Below are 20,472 nucleotides of genomic sequence, written 5' to 3'. Positions count from 1 at the left end.
CAAAAAAGTAAAAAGGCGTGAAAGAAAATGTTAAATAAGGAAACAGTAAAGATAAATTCCAGTCTGGTCTCAGATATTAAGCTAAGAGCAGCAAACTACCAAAACGTTTGCTTTTTTAGAGGTGCTCAAACTTGCTGATGATTATAAAATAAAGTGCATTTCAGCTGCACCTGGTTGCTACTTACCCTCTTAATTCCTATGGAAGCAGTAGGGGTGTACTTAAGTTTTTCACAGGACTGTAAATGCTAACTGCGCCAGTGATGCGTTGAAAAATAATGAACGATCTACCAAAGCTGCAGATCGAAAGCTACGGGGAGGAAATGCTGTTATAGTGTACTTTAGCTGAGCTTGTAGACTGAAAGACACTGATTTCAATTTTCACAGAAGTTGTAAAAGCACAAAGTTGAACTGAACCAGTTTTTGTTTCGTTATAATTGATTTAAAAGCTCCAAGAACGTGACAAAGTACCTCATGCTTCAGGTCGATTGTAAAATCTGACTTAAGATTCTCAGACCGTATCCGCTCTGTGAGTCTGAAACACATGAAGGTTGAAGAAAGAAGGTAAGGAAGCACAGATGAAACGAGCAGTTTCCCATATTGTATAATGAAATTAACAACAATGACTGAAAGTTACTCAGTTATTATTTTGCAGGAAAGCAGCCAATCAGAAGTCAAGCTTGAAGGGTAGGTGATTTTAAAGGTAGAAAGAGACGGTGAACAAAGTAAGGGCCTGCAACAAATCCTAATATAAAATATATAAGATGTATTTTACACTGTGAGTGAAGCAACAGGTAATGGTTAAGATTGCAGCTGATAACGATTTTGTCAGTGGGGCAAAAATAAGTGCTGCATTAAAAGTTATTCTGGGAACATTTCTTTTTTAAAAGATTTATTTTTAGCGGCACCTTTTCTTTCTCATCTTTTATTTTTTTGTTTTTGTTACTGTAAACTGTCTCCCTCACTCTTGTAGGTCCTTATTTTTATTGGCTGAATTTAGCTTAGTCTTTACAATTAACAGATGTCTTATTAGAAAGCTTATAAAGGTCTGCTAAATGTGTAAAAGCAGAGAGGAGAGCAACACAGTGACTCACTTTAATCTTCACGCTCACCTCTTGAGCAGCGGCGCACTGAGAGCCCAGCCTGCTGTGGTGTCAGGGTAACTGAAGGAACTGGGGTCCTCAGAGAAGGCATAGTGGTGGATGATGGAGGCCTCGTTGTCATGGAGACGCTTGCCCAAAAACCACTCCTGTATTGCAAAAAGATCACCATGATCATCATTTTATTCATAGCAATCGAGTACACAGTCACTACTGTTATTGAGGTGCTTGTGTATGTGTGTGTGTGTGTGTGTCACCTCTTCAGCTGGATATCTGTTGAGGACCTCCAGCAGAGCAGACAGCGTGACTTTGGTTTCCTCCTCTATGAAGAACAACCAGGAAGCTGAATGTCCATATTTGGCAAAGAGCCTGAGAAGATCGACAGCTTAACAACACCAAACCATTAAGGTTAAATAAACTAGCATGCAACTTAATTTTAATAAGTTACTCATCTTCATTTGAGTGCTCAACACTCACCGAGGAAGTGCGGGGAGGATACTCCAGTCCCCTTCATACTGTGACAGCTCATGGAGAAGAACAACCACTGGAACTCCCTGCATGACACATAAGAGCTGAATCATCCTGCAGTCACATGAAAAACACAGTGCTGAACCCCTACAGAAGCATTTTAATGATTCATTTATGATGATTTCAGTTTCTCTGCATAAGCATCTGTGCATGTGTTTGCCTGAGTATTTGTTATGTCCCCACTATGTCCCATAGTTTACTAGTACTGTCAGGCTCAGGAGAGACTCGGAGGCAGACCGTCACTAAAGTTCACAATTTATTTACACACAGACACCAAGTGCGGATATATACAAGTGAGGGGGCACAGGAAGAGGGTCTCCGGGGAATACAGGCACGGGAAGGGAACGGGCTATGTACACAATCCTTCGCTGAAGCTCAGGTTAGCTCGGACTCCGGCTTTTAGCTCACCAAACGGCGGTCCTCAGGCTGGCGAGAAATCTGGCACAGGGAGGAAGAACAGGTAAGTTGCAGCACGAAAGAAACTTGGGAAACAGCTCAGACTTGCAATGACACTGACGAGTGTTACACAATAATCCAGCGAAGAAGCACTCTCAGCAGCCGCCTTAAGAAGTGAGCGTGGTGACGAGATGATTGCTTGCAGGTGTCCGAGCCAGGGGCTGGAGTCGTCATGACTCCGCCCCGGTAGAGCGCAGTGCGCTGGAGGGGAGAGAGAGACGCAACCACAACAAAAACACTTGTAGCCATACAGAGTCAGCCGAAAAGGCACCGGGTCATGACAAGTACGGATAGTACCAATACATCATATAACATATTTCACATACATATGATGACCGTAGTCTTACAACAGACAAACAGGCAAAACACCAGAACTTCAAAGGTGTTAATAAATGCAAATGTGGACTAAATTTCTATTTCAAACACCTAAACTTTAATGAATGCAGATTTAAAACAATCAAGAATAATACGTTGAAGCCCATTGCTTTGTTATATTAGCTATCATTTTTCTTTAAAACATAGTGATTCATCCGTACTGTATGTCAACTTCAAACTTCTGTTACAGAATGGATATTTAAACTTTTTATTTATTTATTGGAAAAGGTCTAATGACCTACCCTGCAGTTCTGTTGGAGTCCACCAGGGGGACGAAGTCCACTATAATAAATTAAATTCGTTTTTGGATGTTTCTCTGATATATTTACCTTAAATGTTATTTTTTGAGTTAGGATTTGGTTTTGTTTTGTGTCTCATTTGTTTCTTACTTTGGCTCTTTTGTAATGTTTGTAAGATTCCTATTTTTCCTTTGTCATCATCATATCCTCCAGCAGTCTGTTTGTATTCTACGTTCTTCTTCTCTGGTTGAGTCCATGTGTCTTATCTTTTGTTATCCCTTTCTGTTTCCAGAGCCGTGTCCTTGTGTCGGTTTGGTCTCTCTGCGTCCTGCGTCTGTATTTGTGTCAAGCTGGTATTCTGTTTCTTCTTCTTTTATTCTGGTGTCTGTTCTTCTTCTTTTATCTTGTGCCTAATTCTACTTCCTGTCTTGTCATCTGTAATTAGTCCCAGCTGGGCTCTCGCTTGTTCCCTCGCCTCTCGTTATCCTGTGTGTATCTTGCTAATTTTGAGTTTTTTGCATTTTGTGCACAGTTTTCATAAGCTCAGTAATAAAGCTGCCTTTTATTTTATCCCTCATTCCCGAGTCCTGCCTGCCAAAATGTTTCATGACATTAAAATGTAACTCAAATTCCACCATCTGGGAACACAGACATCTGAAATATGACAAGAGGCAGAACTTGACCTGAAGAGAGGTAACAGCAAGCTCCATTTATAGGTTTTGACAGGATTTTGAGTGCAATAAAATGGCTTTCCATAAGTGTTTAGGACATCACAGTCACTTTATGGGATTTGCCAGTTTTATTCCATGCTTCAAAAGAGCCATAGTAGAGAATTTGGGGGAGCTACCATGTGATGTAAGTCAATTTCAACAACCAGAAGAAGCTGCTTCTTATTCAGATTCATAAACTGGTTCTGGTTTTGATTTTACTGAACTCCTAACATCTGTTGTAGCTTTGGTAGAGTGCCATCAAGAGTACATTATGTAGTTAATCCTTAAGTATTTAATCTGCGTCCATTTTTCAAATAAAAAAAAGTTAGTATGGTTTCATTTAAATTCAGACATATAATCAACACTTAATTTCTGATAATTAAAACACTTTTTAGACAAAAAATGCTTTCCCCCCCTAAAAATCATTACTTCAGTAACTTTGTTTCCTGAACTCTTCTTCACTGAGAAATATCTTGCAAACACCCTCTAAGTGAACTGCAGCAGGTTTCAGTATAATGGGATTTGTGCTACTTCATATAGAGCCTATAGTCTGGGTGATTACAAGCTCAGAATGAGACTAGAAAATAGAGGACTCGTACAGACATAAGTCTTTTTCATGTAGCTATTTAAATTGGTTGTAAAGAAGCAATTGAGAGGAATAACTGATGTATGGACCAGTCAACTGAAGTGAAAGCTGGTGCAGAGATTAAGCCCGTCGTTACATTACATATGTTGTTACAGAACCAGGAGACTAAAAGGCCTTTAACTGTCTGGCAGCAAGAGAGGTGTGCAAGCCTCAAATATCACATTTACGTCAAGTGCGCAAATTGATTTATGCACCTACGCATGACCTATGACCAAAATAAAATGCTTCACTCGGTGTAAATTTATGTTCGACTGCACCGATGTTCTTTGCCAGTATATTGAATAAAGCCATTATCTGATGTTCCATTTACGAAGCTTGGTTTGATGATTCCCTCTCTCCTTTATTTTGTACAATCATACAACGCTGGCTTCAGACTGAAAGAGCATATGACAGCGCTAACCACCTCCTCATTTCACTCTTGACTAAAAAAGGACACAACACTTTTCCAAAACTGTTATAAAGGTCACTCAGACATGTTGCTCCACGTACAAGTGGGCTGTGTGTTTTAGGAAAGAACTTTCACACTTGTAAGTTGAAGCGCTGTTTTCTGGTGAATTAAAACAAAGCAAATAAGAACTACGAGGCAGAGTAAAAGTCCAAAATCCAATTATTCAATCGAAAAAGGCAGCGGGCAAAAAAGACAAGGACCAAAAAACAAGAAATGAGGTATACACACACTGGGTGCAATTTTTTAACCCCAGAAACAATTGTACCATTATTCTCCCTCATAAATATAAGGAATAATTTTGAGTAAAATGCAGATGAAATTCATAAAATAAAAGGTTTATTTATTCAAATAATTAATCATTGAGGAAAACATATTTAGTATAAACTGAATGCACACCAATCAAATCAATTTCATTTGATCAGATTTCAATAAATTTAAGATTTCACATTGTACTTATGTAACAAACTCACATGGACAATTTACATGTTATCAAATAACTTAAAAGTCTGCATTTTGAGTATGATCATTATTGTTGAGCAATTTTAACAATACAAATGGTTTGACATAACAGAATTAGATCTCAGCTGTGCCATTTAATTTCAATATTTAACAGCACAAAAGGACAAAATGCTGTCAATTAAAAAAATATTAAATAATTATTCCACTACAGCAGATTCTGATCCATCTCTGCTGTTTTTACCCACATCTGCAAAACTCCAGAGGAAAAAAAAACCTCTGAAATCAACAGCAAACCTTCAAAATTGAGATTTATTGGAGACAATTTATCTGAATTTCAGAAGCAGGACCACACCACTATACCCGCTCTTTCCAGTTCTCTGTCTACATACGACCCCACCTTCAGCATGAGTTTCCCCAAACCACAGCCTTAATTCATGCTAAAGCCATTCTGCCATTATCTACTAGAAATGCTGTCAAACCTAAATGAGTATGTGGCCCCAGCTAGTGAAATAAATGTGTTAAATGTTTGGTTCTATAACGTGTACTACAGCATCTAACCTGTATGTAAATAATGGTACTGACACCATGTGAATGACGGTCAGGTTAGGGGTGATCTTTTCTATGAAGAGTGTGTCTGCTCCTCTCAATCAGCCCATCACAGCAGCTGCACCATGACACAAAGCCAGCAGATCAGAGATGCCCTTTACAGCAAGAGATTTAGCTAGATGTCATAGATAGCAGAAGAAGTTGCACAACCCTCCTTTGTAGGGGTTTCTTATGTCAACATTTAGGAAAAACTTGACAGAGAATGAATATTTTGAGGATTTTATTTCTTTTTGATGTCTCATGATGCTATGAATCGGTTCCTTTAAAACGAAATTACTGTGTTTTTCACTCAGAAGCAGCTGCATTTTTTGGCTTAATGAAAAGTTAAATTGAAATGGGTCCAGATCCCCCCCCTAAATTAAACCTGAGATGCTATTGATGATATTTTAGTGATATTTTATTTTAGAAAAGTCACCTTAAACAAGGATTACGCAACCGCTTTAATTTAAGGTCTTTATGCTGCAATACGCGTCAAATCAAAAGCTTTCAGTTCCAATCACACCCTTCCAGCTTTTGTGAAGAAATGACATTATATCCATGAAAATTCATCAGATTAACAAGATTCCTACAAGCATGGTGCTGCATCCATATCCGTCAAACAGGGAACCCAGACACAAGTCTCATTTCCAACTATTTTCACTGAACCTTAGACGAAACATTATAGAGATGCACAACGCTTGAAAAGCCTTTCTAAGGACCTGTGTGTTCTCCCACCTACGAAACGAAACTGTCTACAAAAGGGAGACGGTTTTTGTGTACAGCACATGGAGACAAAGTTGGAGCGAATAGGTAGAGCTAGTTTGGACCTGTGCAGCTGAGGGATAGCACATATATACTGGACAAAGACATTAAAGATAGAGGTGCCAAGCAGTAGGAAAAGAGGAAGGCCAGAAAGAAGATTTACTGATGTAGTGAAGGAGGACAGAGATAGAGACTTTATTAATGCCGCACTGAGGAAATTCACTTGTTAAAGCAGCACAAAGGCCAAACGTCTTACAGCCAATTTAGAATCACCAATCAACCTGGGAGGAAGCCGGAGTACCAGGAGCGAGGGAAAGGATAACATGTTTAAATGTTACATAGAATGGCTCCAGCCAATCACAATGCTGAAACTCAGAAGGCTCTTCCTCACAACTGCACCACTATTTTGCCAAAAACTAAAAGTAAAAGTAAAACATATTTTTCTGGGGGGTTTTTAAACATTGATTTCATTAGTAACTCACCAAGATTCATCGCCCTTTTCTATTTTATGCCTTCACTACAGTTTTCGATCACCAACTGCTCTTTAAAAAAGGGTGAAAGTGAAGATTTTACGATTTAGCTTTAGAAATCTTTTCACAGAGCCCCTGCTGCTTGAATTTTTTGCCATTTCTTGCAATCAGGCAGTTTTTCCTCAACTTAAACTGCAGGTAAAGAGAAAACATCAGACTCATATTTCACAGTACCAATTCATCTCAAAGGAAAATAAACATCTACGTCTACTGCACCCCATCACATCCATAAACCTGTCATCTCATTTCACTGGTAACAAATCACTTCTGAGAAACACCCTGCAGGCAGGTACCATTAAACACTTACTGCATGAAAACAGTGAGCCTGGCTTCCTTCAGAGGCTCTGTGGAAAGGAGGACATCTATTGGTGCCAGCTTAATACCACAACAAAGCATAAATCAGTTTTAAAATTTTTTGACACCTAATAAAAGCTAAAGTACTTAACGGATTGCTGTCCTGTCCTGCTGACACAGTAAAGTGCAATCATAAAACAGGCATAAGAATCAGCCATAAAAATCCACCATAGAAACTAAAGGAGCTCACTTATGGGCTTTAAACTAAGCAAGTGTGGAGGTGGTTTTATGTTTTGTCCATTAATATCAGTGATGCTTATCAACACAAAAACAAACTGAGATATAAATTGTATTCTAATTAGACAAAATTCACCCATTAGAGCTTTAGATGGTGTAAAGAGTAAATGAACCATTGGATTTAATGACCGCCTATGGCAGCAATAACCTCCAAATTGTGTTTCAATTATCTGCGGATTAGACCTGCACGATGCTCAGGAGGACTGTTGCGTTTTACAGAACTGCTTAAGCTCAGCCATAATGGAGTCAATACATCAGCATCTGCAGTTGAATGAGGTCTGTGTGTGTGTTTAGGTTTACTTTGTTTGGAGTAATTGTCCACCTGAATCACCAAGGCCCAGAAACAGCAAAGCAGCCCTAACTGATGATGCTCTCTCTGCTGTACTGCGTCAACGTGACGGTGTTTTCATGCTGGCGTCTCTTTATGCCATATGCAGTAATGTGCTTTTTCCACCTTATTTGCCTTTTTAGTTAAAATACACTATTGCAATTTTTAATTAGAGGTTGACCTGAAGACTTTCAAGACACGTTTATGTAAGAACCTGCCCCCAAATTTCAAAACAAGCATCTAACTAGGAGGAAATTCCTGTAATCTTTTAAATTGACTTGAGTAATAGTTCTCCAGCTTTTCTTTCTTTGGACATTGGCTGCTTTTTCACACATTTTCAATGCAGACCTTGTACCTGACCATTTTCACAGGAATGTTTGTTTCTTCTTGTTGAGTCATTCAATACTGCACACAAGCATAAAAAAGCACCCAAGTGAAGGGATGTAACAGTTTTGTGTCTATACATAACAAACAACTTAGCAAAACAATTTGATCCATCCACTGTTCACTGAAGCCTCTACAGAAATGGTCTGAGTGGAAGGGTGGCTGCCAAGAAGCCATTTTTAAAAAAGGGAAACAGGGAGAAAAGGCTGAGGTGTGCCAAATTACGCAAATCTGACTTGAAAATCAGTGGTGACAGATCTGATGGGGTGATGAATCTAAATTTTAAAATCACTTAATTAATTAATTAGTTAATTAATTAATTAGGTTAATGATTTAATGAATCACCACATCCAAAGAACAGCTTTCTATGTCCTTTAAGAAGCCTGGAGAACTATTCCTGTAGACTACTTAAAGAAATTACAAGAAAGCTTGGCTAAGAGAGTTCAGGCTGGAGGTTGTTTTTAGCCTGTCTTGATGTCTGGCAGCTTTTGCAATCAGAATCAGGATCTAAATTGACTGTTGTGCCAAACATATTTGCTTTTCCAAGACGAGCTCTGGAGTCTTTAGGCCCCCTTTTGTTTGTGTTTGTCTTTTCTTTCTTTCTTTATTCATTTCTACTATTATTCACATGAGTGAATGTCTAATACAGCATTGCTAGAGCAAGAAAAAAAAGGGAGGGGAAATAGATTAAATGAAAAGGACAAGAGGACAGAGCACAAGTGAAAAGGCATGCTGGGCCTCCAAGTGCTGCACCTGTATGAATAAACATACAAAAAAAGTAGCACCTGGATGGATGGATACACAAACCAACAATTTTTGTAATAACGGCCCCCGCAGACAGAGAAAGACCCAGGAGACCCACGCATCTGCTGCTCCCACAGAATACTGAAGACCCGAGACTACATCTCGATGACAACTTCGTGCACATAGCAGCAGAAGAAGGAAGTGGGCCCCAGATGGAGCCCTTAGAGCCAAAGAGCAAGACCCCCAGAGACCCAGAGACGACAGGCAGCCCACGCCACCAAAGACAAGAACAGGGCCTCAGATGCCTGAGAACCGCTCAACTCTCAGCAGAGCCCCCAACTGCACTGAAGAGGCCACCCTGGACCACAACCTCCAAAGGAGCGGGCCAACAAGTACGCCAAAACATCAAGCCATGCACCCTGGAACCAAAAGTACCCACATCCCGGGGAGGGGCAAGGCCACCCTCCTCAACCATGTCCCACAGGGGCCAAGGGTCACCCAGGCTGAGCCATACATAAACACACCTACACATATACACAGACACACACAGACCACACACACGCAATGACACAAGGACACACAACCATCACTATCAACCCCCCTGTGAACAGATGTGACCCCGAACCAAAAATGGTCATACCAAATATTGACTTTCAAGTTCATTAGAATCATACAAACTCTATTTTTGACTTATCTACTGTATCTCCATGTATGCTCGCACATGTTTCAATAAATCACTTGTAGAGAAATGTAAGCATAAGGAAAAAAAACACATCTTGGCTGTCAAACTCATTCTGTACTGGGAAGATGGTTGATACAGGATGATGGCACGGAGATTCATTTCCCTCTGAGGTCGGCTGCTGCTGATTTTCAGTAACATCAGGAAGTTAGTTCCTTTAGAATACGAGCCAAGAGCCCAAAAAACTGAAGAAAGCCACAACATCTGATACCAGCTCAAGATGGCTGATGGTTGATGAGAGCTTTTGTAATGGGAGATAGCCTGTGTGTTCACTGCCCCTCTTAGACACTCATCCAAGAGGCTTCTTCTGTAGTTCTAACACCTGCAGAAACCTCTTGGATGAGCAGTGACATCTTCACAAGCTTAAAGAAGTCCAGTCGTCTTCTTTTTAATCTTCTAAGAGGTTCCAATCAAAGCAAGCACTCTGACAATCACACTATCATGAGTAGAGCCTGCTTGTAGCTCCTCATTACTTCACCTTATGATTGCAAATGACTTCAAATGGTTAACTTCCTTTATTCATTACTACTGTAAATGAATTCGCATAAACGATTATAGCAGATTTTTATAACATAAGAAGAATGTTGACATTTTCTTATGGAGACTGTACTCAGCGTGCCTTCTGTACAATACATGTATGAGCGTGTACAGGAAAATAGGAAGATCATAACAAAGCATGGTAGATGTTACCTGCCCAAGTCGGGCTGCCTGCTGCAGAATCTCCACTTTCCTTTGACCACTGCGACGGGCATGGTAGGAGTTCCTCTGGCTCTGGATCACTATCACTACATCCTCCAGCTCTGTGAAAAGACATGCATGGAATTTGTATCCTGATGACTGGTTAAGAAAACAAAGAGAAAGCGCTAATCTGATCCTTTCATGTTCAAATTTAAACTCGTTTACAATATTTCAAAGTACGCTCTTAGCCCTCCTTAAATTAGATTTCATTATTGTAATGAGTTTCTCATTCCTCTGAAAATTTCAGGCCACACGTAAAAAAAGAGTGATATGACAGACAAATTATTATAACATGTGCTATAGAACTTGTTTATTTCCCAAATAGTTGTACAAAATGTTATATCGCCCTCTCACTCACCGACAGAGTGTTTCCTGTGCTCTGCTGCCTGTGGACAGTCAGAGAGATTGACATAAACACATTGCTGAGGCACGTGACGAAGCATTAATTACAACAAGAAACTAAAAAGCAGCACTTACATGATCAGGCCCTGTGTGTTTGTCTCCAGCAAAGGCGTCTTGGTATGGAAAGAAAAGACAACTGAACAGTTATTTGTGAGCAGACAAAAAAATATCTTTTTTTGATTTTTCAGTTTAAATCAAACCAGTACCTACACTCAATGGCCACTTCATTAGGTGCACCTGTTCAACTGTTTCTCAGCATAAATATCCAGTCAGCAAGTCATGTCAGAGGTCAGAGGAGAATGGCCAGACTGCTTTGAGCTGATAGAAAGGTAAGGGTAACTTACGTAACCTGTTACTATCGAGGTATGCACAAGAGCTTTTCTGAACACACAACCTTGAAGCAGATGGGCGGCAGCAGCAGAAGACCGCACCGAGTGACTCTGTTGTCAGCTAAGAACAAGAAACTGAGGCTCCAATTAAACACGGGCTCAGTAAAACCAGACAAGAGAAGATTAGAAAACTGTTGCCTGGTTTGACGGGTCTTGATTTTTACTATGACATTTGGATGGTAGGGGCTGAATTTGTCACAAACGTACATGAAAGCATGGATCCATTCTGTTTTCAATATTGTCGTTGAAGTGGGCTGACGCTTTGAGCTCTTTCTCGTGACATTGTGCACTGCCGCCACTCAGAAAACCCTGTACAATATCACAAGGACTTTGTGATGGATGTGTGTATTTCATCTCATTTCTTAACTTAACAAAACTTTCAAATATCTTGAAGATTATTACACCATCCAACCCAACACAGGTATATTGCTATGTATACCAGAGGTCCGCAACATTTTCTGACCCAAAAAAGACCCATTTTGAATCATTTTAACCTAATAAAACAAATCTGAGCCCATTAATAAAAGTGTTTCGCAATATTAAGTATAAATTAGCATATCAACATTGTAAATGATTAAACTCTAGTACTCACTAAATGCAGTGTTTGTTTTGCTTTTTGTCGGGGTTTTTCTTGGCTGTTTAACTGTGCACTTTCTTTACAATAGTTGTATACAACTAAACTAAAACGACTTAATTTTCTGATAACAAAAGAGAACAATTATAAAGTGTAGAACTTATCAGCATGTATCAGCCTATTTTTTAAGACACCTTCAGCTTCATTTGCAGCCCCCCACGCTTCGACAGACCTGTCAGCAACCACAGCGGACGATAACAATAGCTGCCCATTAGCACCATTTCCTCTTTTGATTTTAAAAATAAAACCATGCACTATATCTCTCACTTTCTTTAGAAAGACAAAAACAGAACAAATGTCATTATGACTTTACGTTAAAATTTGACAAGGTTAAAAATGACCTTGGTTCATAATATTTAATGCAGAGTTAAACAATGTTATATTTCACTAACTTCAAAGAACAACTTAAAGCCACTTCCGGCTGCTGACGCAGTGTGTCCAGCTTTGTGTAGCGGGTAAGCTAACTGCACCCCTGCCTCGGATCTGCAGACGTTTCGCTTCACTTACCGAGACAAATGAGAAGCACAGCGACCAGTCTGCATCCGTAAAACACATCACGGTGTGACATGACTCCTAGTGCTACTGGTTCAATCACCGTGTTTCCATGGCGAACTGGAGAAATCGGTTTGCTACATCTCTGTACCGGAGGCGTGAGCTTTCATGTAGTGCGAGTTAGTGCGGAGCTGTAGCGACCTCTAGCGGACAGCAAATGACTAGTTTGGTTTTCGAAGTCTGGTATTGGATCGGTTTGTTACAGAAACGGGATATAAATCATATAAATAATCTTCTCTGGTCACAGTAAATAGGAATTCAACCTAAATTTTTGTACTATTCATGGCAATAAAGGTGTCTTCTAGATTCACGAAAAAAACGTGTGCCCTCCTTCAATCTAAGATTTACTTTTAAAAAATCAGCAGGTTTTAAAATTGGGTAAATACTGATTCAGATTAACAACAGCAGATGGTATATTACGCTGTATTATTATTTTTATTATTACCATTATTATTATTATTATCATCCTAGGACATCACATTTTGGGTTATTTAGACCAAAATACTCAATTTTGCTCTACAAGGGCCTGATATCCACTTACGAGGACATTATACTGCTACTGTTCTATCAAAATTTTAAATGAATATCCTCATTTGTGGCTCTCATTTTTCTTAGAAACAAAAATCAGGTAAAAAAAAAAATCTGGTAATTCTTTGTTTTTACATTCATTGGGCCCCAATATGCCCAAACATCAAATAGAAATTAAAAATGCATGCTGTGGAAGAGTTCGGGTCCTAGGAGGTTAATATTATTATTATTATTCGCGTGGAAAATATTCAAGAAATTTGACAGTCTTCTCAGGAGTGGACAACCCAGCCAGTTCCCCCCAAGGTGAATGAAAGGAAAGGAAACTGCAAGGAAACCACGATATACACCTCCGACTTCACAGGCCTCAGTTAGCATGTTAAATAATAAAGTTCATGACAGTACAGTTAAGAAAAGACTGAACAGGTATGGCTTGTTTGGAAGTGCTACCAGGAAAAAGTCTCTTATGTCTTTCTAAAAAAAAGAATATGGCAGCACAGCTTAGATTTGCAACGATGCATCTGAACAATTCACAGGATCTCTGGAATAATGTTACACAAGCCAAAGTGGAGATGTGTGGCCATAATGGACAGCACCTCGTTTGGAAAAAACAAACAAACACAGCATATCAGCACAAACCTCATACCAGCTGTGAGCACAGTGGTGGAGGGGTGATGATTTTGGCTTGTTTTGCAGCCGCGGGACCTGGATAGCCTGTAGTCATTGTGTCGACCATGCACTCCTCTGTATACCAAAGAATCCTTGAGCTAAATGTGAGCCTGTCTGTCTGAGAGTGCAAGGTTGGCTAAAACTGCTTCTTATGGCAGGACAATGATCCCAAACACAGCAGCAAATCTAAAACAGAATGACTGAAAAAGTGTACCGAATCAGTTTAGTTTTAATTTTAATTAATACCATTGCCATTATGGCTTCTCGTGTTTGTAAATGAGTAGATTGGCCCTGTTTGTTTTTGGGAGGGGTTTAGCATTAGCAAAGTTTTTTTTATTACTCTGAGTCAGAGGAACATAAAATAGGATAAGATGCACAACAAATGCCTCTGCACTGAGTTTGTTGACATTATTTTGCAACCACCAACTGTCAAGAAAACATGCCAGCATTGATGGTAAAAAGTGATAAGCTTCAAGGCATTTATGATGGGCAATTATGAACAGTTTCTGCACTGGGACTGTAAATCCTGCCCCATTTAATAATGCCAGTGTAGTTTTGCTTGAATTGAGTTTCTATGTCTCATCAACAGTAGATGAGCGAGACATATGAGCTGCATGATTAAATTATATAAAAGATTACACCACAATTTTTCTATTACTTGCTGTATGCCACAAAATTATGCACTCAAAATCAATAATTAAAAAAAATGCTCATAGAGGAAGTCATACCTTCTGTTTTCAGAGATCAGAGTTGTACCTGCTGCACATTGATATATTGATATTTCTCAGCTAATGTGAGAACCACCACATGTTAAAAAATATAGTAAAAATTCATGTTTTATATTCACTCACTGACCATTTTGTTAAATGCAGCACCACCACTGGCCTGAACTGTTAATGCAAGGTAGGATGGATCCATGATTTGATTTCTCGAGGCAGAAATTGAGACTAATCACTTGTTTTGGGTGATCCTGTGTGACTTTGCCTTTGTTTCCTATTCTTAGCTGACAGGAGTGACAGTGTGGTCTTCTGCTGGTGTAGCTCACATCTTTTTCAAGGTTCCACATGTTGTGCATTCAGAGATGCATATCTACATACTTTGGTTGTAATGAGTGGTCATTTGAGTTACTGTTGCCTTCTTATGAGCTCAAAGCAGTCTTGCCATTCTCCTCTGACCTCTGACATCAGCAAGGCCTTTTCTGCCGCTGACTGGGTATTTTCCCCTTTTTAGATCATTCTCTGTAAACCCTGGAGATTGTTCTGTGGGGAAATCCCAGCAGATCAGCAGTTTCTGAAATACTCAGACCAGCCCATCATGGCATAGCATGGCACCAAAAACCATGCCACATTCAAAGTCACTTAAATGAGCTTGCTTCAACTTCAGCAGGTCTTCTTGACCATTTCTACATGCCTAAATAAGTTGCTGACATGTGATTGGCTGATTAGATATCTACCATTATTATAAGAATGAAGTATGAATAAATAAGACTGAAGTTTCCACACTTGGAATAGGCAATGCCTCTACCTGTCCTACACAGGGAAGACAAAGTTTAGCTGCACCTAGATAATAAACAGATACAATCTAAAACAAAAGGAAGGTTCGGTGAGCATTACAACTGGAATGTAGGTCAAACCACTTTTATTTTCCAGAGTATGATAGGATTGTTTAAAGTCTCGTCTGAGGACGTGTGGAGAAAACAGGCTGACAGTACTTTTTCTGTGGAAGCACACGCAGACTGGTGGAGACATCCAGAACAAATGAGTCAACGGGCTCCTGACCACAGAGGCTAAAAGTGAACTGCTGGGCCACAAACATTAAAGTAGGCTGGTTCTGTTGTGAAACAGCACTTCAGAGTGCTCACATTGTTTTGCAGATGGAGTGAACTGTAAAAAAAAGAAAAAGAAAGAAATCCAAAGTGGGAGAAAGCTTTAAAGAATCCAGGAACTGCAGACCTAAGCATTGTTTATTCACAGGGATAGGCTGTATAATGTGTCACATTGTTACTCACAGACAGCAATAAAGCATGAACTATGTCATGTGTGAGTGTGTTTGAAGTTAGATAAAGTAATACTAAGCCCTTTTGTTCACAAAGTACACCACAGCACACATTAGGCCTGTTGATGAGAAAACATGGCAATGTGACCAGAAATTCATGTAAGAGGAACAAAAATGCTGCACAGTAATGGTGTTAGTGTGCAGCAAAGGCTCGTACGTGACTAGCTTCAAGTGTTTATAGCTTCTTTCTCAGTTCAATAGTCCACCTGAGGTTAATTTCAAACAGAACAAATGCTGTTTTACATGCCTTCGTGCATTTATAGAGGTCAACATAAGTAACAGCTCTGTGACATCCCTCATTCTCACCTGTATTTATTATGTACAGTATTGTGCAAAGGTTTTGGGCCACCGTCTCTTTATATTTTGCAAAAAAAAAAAGGGAAAATAGCGCAGCGGTTTATTGAAACATGTGCCAGCATACATGGAAATAAGATACTATATGAACCAAAAACAGGTCTTGAAACACAAGAGTTTGTATAATCACCTTTATTCTTCAGCACAGCCTGAATTCTCTTAGCCAAGCTTTCTTGTAATTTCTTTAATAGCCTTCAGGAATAGTTCTGCAGGTTTCTTAAAGTACATTCAAAACTCTACTATGAATGTTGGATGCCTTTTGTTGTGTTCTCTGTCCAGATGATCCCACACTGCTTCAATAATGTTGAGGTCCGGGCTCTGGAGGCCAATACATGACAGAGCCTCCACTGTGTTTTACAGATGATTGTAGACTCTTACAGTTTACCTCTCTCCTGATCTCTTCTGTGCGTGTTGATGACAATTTTAAATGTCAAGTTTAATCACTCCATAAGACCTTTTGCCTCTGGTTTGCAGTCTAGTTCTTGTGTAATTTGGCATACCTTAGCCTTTTCTCACTGTTTCACTTCCTTAAGAATGGCTTTTTGATAGGACACCAAACTGAGATATGCCAAGTTTTCAGCTAATAGGTCTTTAGCTGTTACATTGTCAAATTATGTTATCTTTGGAATTTTTAATTCATTCAACTAAATACATCGGGAATAGACACCTGAAACAAAGTGTCAAAAGATACCAATTAAAAGTTGCAATTTTTTGTGCTTGAACGATCTCCTTACAACCATAAAGCCCAGAGAAGGACTGCTCAAGACGACTTTAAAAAAAATGACATTAAGAAATAAAGAGTTAAAATAAATAAAAATAAATTAATAAACGTCTGGCTCCTTGGAAGCAAATTAAAAGTAAATGATGAGTGGCTCCAGACTGTTGCACAGTACTTTAGGAAGATTAGATCTGTGTCACCGTCAGATGGTCACCGCCACCTCTTCTGGGAAGATGAGCTTTTATCTAATGTCTGCTTGTGTCTCACATTGTCAGAGGCTTAGTCTCTTTGTGAGCAGGTCAGCTGATAAAGTTTGGCTTTGAAATGATCTCATATCAATCAAAATTAAAGAGAAGACGCGTTCCTTCAAAATAATAGCATGATTACCTTTGGAAGAGGGAAGTTTCTGCTGTTCTCTTGTTCTTTATGTATTTATTTACATAAATGTAATGTGATATAATATATAATTTAATTACATTTGCATAACATTACATTCTAATTTAATTTAGGTTTTAATATTATTGACTTGTGAATGCTCAAATGGATTATTACGACGATATAAATGAGGGAAAAGCGGTTCTTTTCTTTTGACAAGGTAGCACAGTTTGAGGGTTTTTAAAAAAAATAATATTTTTGCATTTCTTATTTCTCCATTTCATCAACTAACAACTGCAGCTATGAATCACCTCCATACCGCGGTAACTAAAGGCTTTTATTCTGGCTCAAAGTGAGCGGAAATCATATCAGTTCATCTCTTCAGACTTGGCGGTCGGTGGGCGTTACTAAAGGCTCGGAAGTCCATCAACTAGACCACATAAACGTCGGCAGGAGGTGAGAGAAGAAAACGTGACAGCATGCCGGTAAACACGCAGTCGGGCAGCAGGATGAGAGTGACAGAAGTGGAGGAGTTTGTGAGAAATCCACCGCCAGGTTTCTCTGTGGAGACTCTCGGATCGGGTTACCGAGTCCGCTGCAACGAGGAGAAGAGCCTGGTGCTCATCGACGACTTCCAGTCCTACGGGAAGAAGATCGTTTTCCACAACTCGCTGGGAAGGTGAGAAAAGACAGAAATGCGCACCCAAATGTATATTTATTTATTTATGCGTTCATATGCACAAGCAATGAATATGAAACTCTTTCTGTTTTGCTTTTGGCCACAGAAAAGTCAAAATGCACAACTTGTGGGAATACAGCAGCATGAGGAAGAGTCTGCTGTGCAAGGAGATCTATCTGCTGATTTCAGCCTGTGAAGAACAATCCTCAGTGAGCAACAAAAAGGCAGCCAGAGAACTCAGCGGTAAGTGTCTCCCTACACACAAGCTGTCATCTAACAGTAATTACACACAGTACAAAGAGCTGACAGTGGTGAAAACAACTCAGTATGTTACAGCTGTGGGCTGCTCGCTGGCACAGCTGACTCATGCAGGCCTCCAGATTTGGGTGGAGTTCACATTACAGTGAAAGCATGCTTCTTACACCATGTTTCTGCGCAAACTTTCTCATTTTCTGACCTTTTTACTGTTTCCCTCATGAATTTCTCCCAACTGCGTTTCAGTGGTGAAGCGGTATGTGGTGTGTATCGACGGCAACGAGCCGTTCATCAAGTGGCAGCTGGAGAGAGGCATGGATGGGACCATCTCTTCTGTTGCTGGAGAAAGCTACAGAGTGGATGTGAGCAGGACTTCATGGCGTTTCTGCTGCATGAGCCTCTTTTATTCAGAATCACTTAAATGTTACCTTTCCCTTCATTTCAGATTGACCTGACTGAAGACATGGAGAGCTGGGCTGCAAAAAACCTCATATCTGACGACCTCATGAAGGTCAAGCCCGTGTGGAGAGACGCCTCCTTCACTCTCAAATATTATTCTGATGCTCTGTTTGACTTTCCACACTGGCTTGGCTTCAGCAAAAGAACATTTAAGGTGCGTCTCGAATTGTTCTTATCAGATCTTAAACTAAATCCATGTTTTTGAGTCTCTTTAGTTGCAGGTTTTTTAGTCTAACTTGTGCTTTTCTTGTATCTCTTCCCATTACAGTTGAGAATGACATGAGCCAGCTGAGGATGAAGAATGATGCGAAGTTGAGTTTAACTGTTCACTTTAACTGGAGTTTGTTTTTGCTTCTTCAGTAAAATAGATGAATGGTTAAAATATTATCCTGCCAGACTGAGGGCTCTCCTACCTCTGGAGATTTTAGGATCTGAGTCCAGATTTTCTGTCTGTTCAGTGGGTGGAAGCTACTGACAAGGACTGAAAAAGACTTTCTGAATGTCATAAAGATTGTTTTAACACAATATGTGTATAAAACTTTTTTTGTGTGCCTGTAAATATTAATTCTTTACATGATTTTTAACTACTGTATGTACTGTAAGAGGGGTTTAAAGTAGTCAAATCTGTGCTGCTGCAAAATGGAATGCTCGTACTTTTGCACTAAGAAAAGATATTTGTTCATGAGAATTGCTTTTTTTTTTTTCTTAAAAAAAGCAATAAATGCTTTAAAAACAAAGAATCTCGTGTTTCAGTGCATAATGAAGAATTCACTTTGGGTCTGTATTTTATGGTTCGGGTCTGTGAACAATGATATTCCAGGTAATGGTGTGCTTCTTGTGACAATGGGACCCAAACGAAATGTAGTTGTATTTTACTTTTTTTTTTGGCAGAGAGTTGACGTAAACAGGAATGTGTTTGATGTGCTATTTTAGTGTTGTAAGACTTAGAGTTATTGCTTTGTCTCTAAAGGTCTCTGGCGACAGTCAGTTGCTTTTTCCACTGCAAAAGTTGCAGCTGCTAAAAATTAGCATTTTGATCTCTAAAAACACAAATTCTCTCTCCAGCGGGAAAGCATTTTCTAATCAACCCCTCTAATATCAGTACAGCATGTCTACAAAAATTTAGATTGCATCTATTTTGACCTCAATCCAATGCAATCGGAAGTGTTGCAGCTTTACATTAGTAAATTCTTCCGACATCCACCTGAACTTATTGTTCTGCCATGTTGGACCTGCGATATCAACATTATAGGAGGGGCTCAGGTTTTTGCTGTAGACTGTGTAAAAAAAGTTGTACAACTAATTTCACCTAAAGCGCGATAAGGTACCAACAGGATGAGTGAGAGGTCCAGGTCAGAGGGGCTAGTTCAGGGGTGTCAAACTCCAGGCCTCGAGGGCCGGTGTCCTGCAGGCTTTAGATCTCACCCTGGGTCAACACACCTGAATCAAATGATTAGTTCATTACCAGGCCTCTGGATAACTTCAAGACATGTTGAGGAGGTCATTTAGCCTTTTAAATCAGCTATGTTGGATCAAGGACACATCTAAAACCTGCAGGACACCGGCCCTCGAGGCCTGGAGTTTGACATCTGTGGGCTAGTTTGTGAAAGTGAGGCCTAGGAGGCACCGATCAGCTACAGCAGCTTATGAAACAAAGCTACGGTTAAGGCTTCAATTGATCTCCACCCATAATTCCTAAATAGGGGAAAACTACCCTTAGAGATAAAACTCTTTGTATCAGGTTGTAAACATGTGCGATAAGGTTGCAATTTTAATTATGTCACTAAATCACAACAACAGTCGTAGATATATTGGTTTACAGATTCTCTTGCATCGGGAAGTGAATCCAGTGTAAAGTATCTGCCAAATTAAAGATGTAGATCTAAACAATGTGGTGACCCCTGGTGAATAAAGGAGCAGCCAAAAATAGCCAATTGAGGCTTTTAAGATGGGAGCCTATGGGTATTGACTCCACTCCAGGAACTACAGGTTTTTGCACTTCTTTGCTGGCTTTGCTTTTCAGCCACAGGTTGTAGTAACATATTTA

General features: G+C 39.6%; 2 protein-coding genes across 14 annotated transcripts in view; one reads left to right on the top strand and one right to left on the bottom strand.

Annotated features, from left to right (window-relative positions):
* Window positions 1-12,464, bottom strand: part of b3glctb (beta 3-glucosyltransferase b) — a 29,055-nt gene extending 16,591 nt beyond the window's left edge. For 5 of the 13 annotated variants that reach the window (XM_063486891.1, XM_063486892.1, XM_063486894.1 and 2 more), the window contains exons 1-9: window positions 12,292-12,464; window positions 10,837-10,874; window positions 10,718-10,745; window positions 10,312-10,421; window positions 2,034-2,063; window positions 1,575-1,651; window positions 1,355-1,466; window positions 1,110-1,246; window positions 469-532 (exon numbers count right to left, since the gene is read on the bottom strand). In XM_063486891.1, the coding sequence (XP_063342961.1) occupies window positions 469-532; window positions 1,110-1,246; window positions 1,355-1,466; window positions 1,575-1,651; window positions 2,034-2,063; window positions 10,312-10,421; window positions 10,718-10,745; window positions 10,837-10,874; window positions 12,292-12,352 (657 nt within the window). In that variant the 5' untranslated portion in view covers window positions 12,353-12,464. Of the gene's footprint in view, window positions 1-468; window positions 533-1,109; window positions 1,247-1,354; window positions 1,483-1,574; window positions 2,064-2,142; window positions 2,229-10,311; window positions 10,422-10,717; window positions 10,746-10,836; window positions 10,875-10,967; window positions 11,514-12,291 lie in introns of those variants that run through there. The other 8 variants (XM_063486893.1, XM_063486896.1, XM_063486895.1 and 5 more) reach the window with 7 other exon arrangements.
* A 5,005-nt stretch (window positions 12,465-17,469) lies between these two features.
* LOC134637330 (mesenteric estrogen-dependent adipogenesis protein-like) lies at window positions 17,470-19,109 on the top strand. Its single transcript, XM_063487734.1, has 5 exons — window positions 17,470-17,711; window positions 17,818-17,954; window positions 18,213-18,328; window positions 18,412-18,579; window positions 18,694-19,109. Exons 1-5 carry the CDS (start codon window positions 17,512-17,514, stop codon window positions 18,706-18,708), a joined length of 636 nt encoding a protein of 211 aa, XP_063343804.1. The 5' UTR covers window positions 17,470-17,511; the 3' UTR covers window positions 18,709-19,109.
* The last annotated feature ends 1,363 nt before the right edge of the window (window positions 19,110-20,472 follow it).

The sequence above is a fragment of the Pelmatolapia mariae genome, linkage group LG10_11, assembly GCF_036321145.2.
Source record: "Pelmatolapia mariae isolate MD_Pm_ZW linkage group LG10_11, Pm_UMD_F_2, whole genome shotgun sequence".
Classification (NCBI taxonomy): domain Eukaryota; kingdom Metazoa; phylum Chordata; class Actinopteri; order Cichliformes; family Cichlidae; genus Pelmatolapia; species Pelmatolapia mariae.
This window is presented reverse-complemented; position numbering and strand designations above follow the sequence as displayed.

Bases quoted from the DNA above. Each gene is read 5' to 3' on its own strand.
- LOC134637330 (XM_063487734.1), top strand. From the start codon at position 17,512: ATGCCGGTAAACACGCAGTCGGGCAGCAGGATGAGAGTGACAGAAGTG. The intron at 17,712-17,817 runs GTGAGAAAAGAC...TTTTGGCCACAG, and splicing joins TTCCACAACTCGCTGGGAAG to AAAAGTCAAAATGCACAACT. The intron at 18,329-18,411 runs GTGAGCAGGACT...CCTTCATTTCAG, and splicing joins GAGAAAGCTACAGAGTGGAT to ATTGACCTGACTGAAGACAT.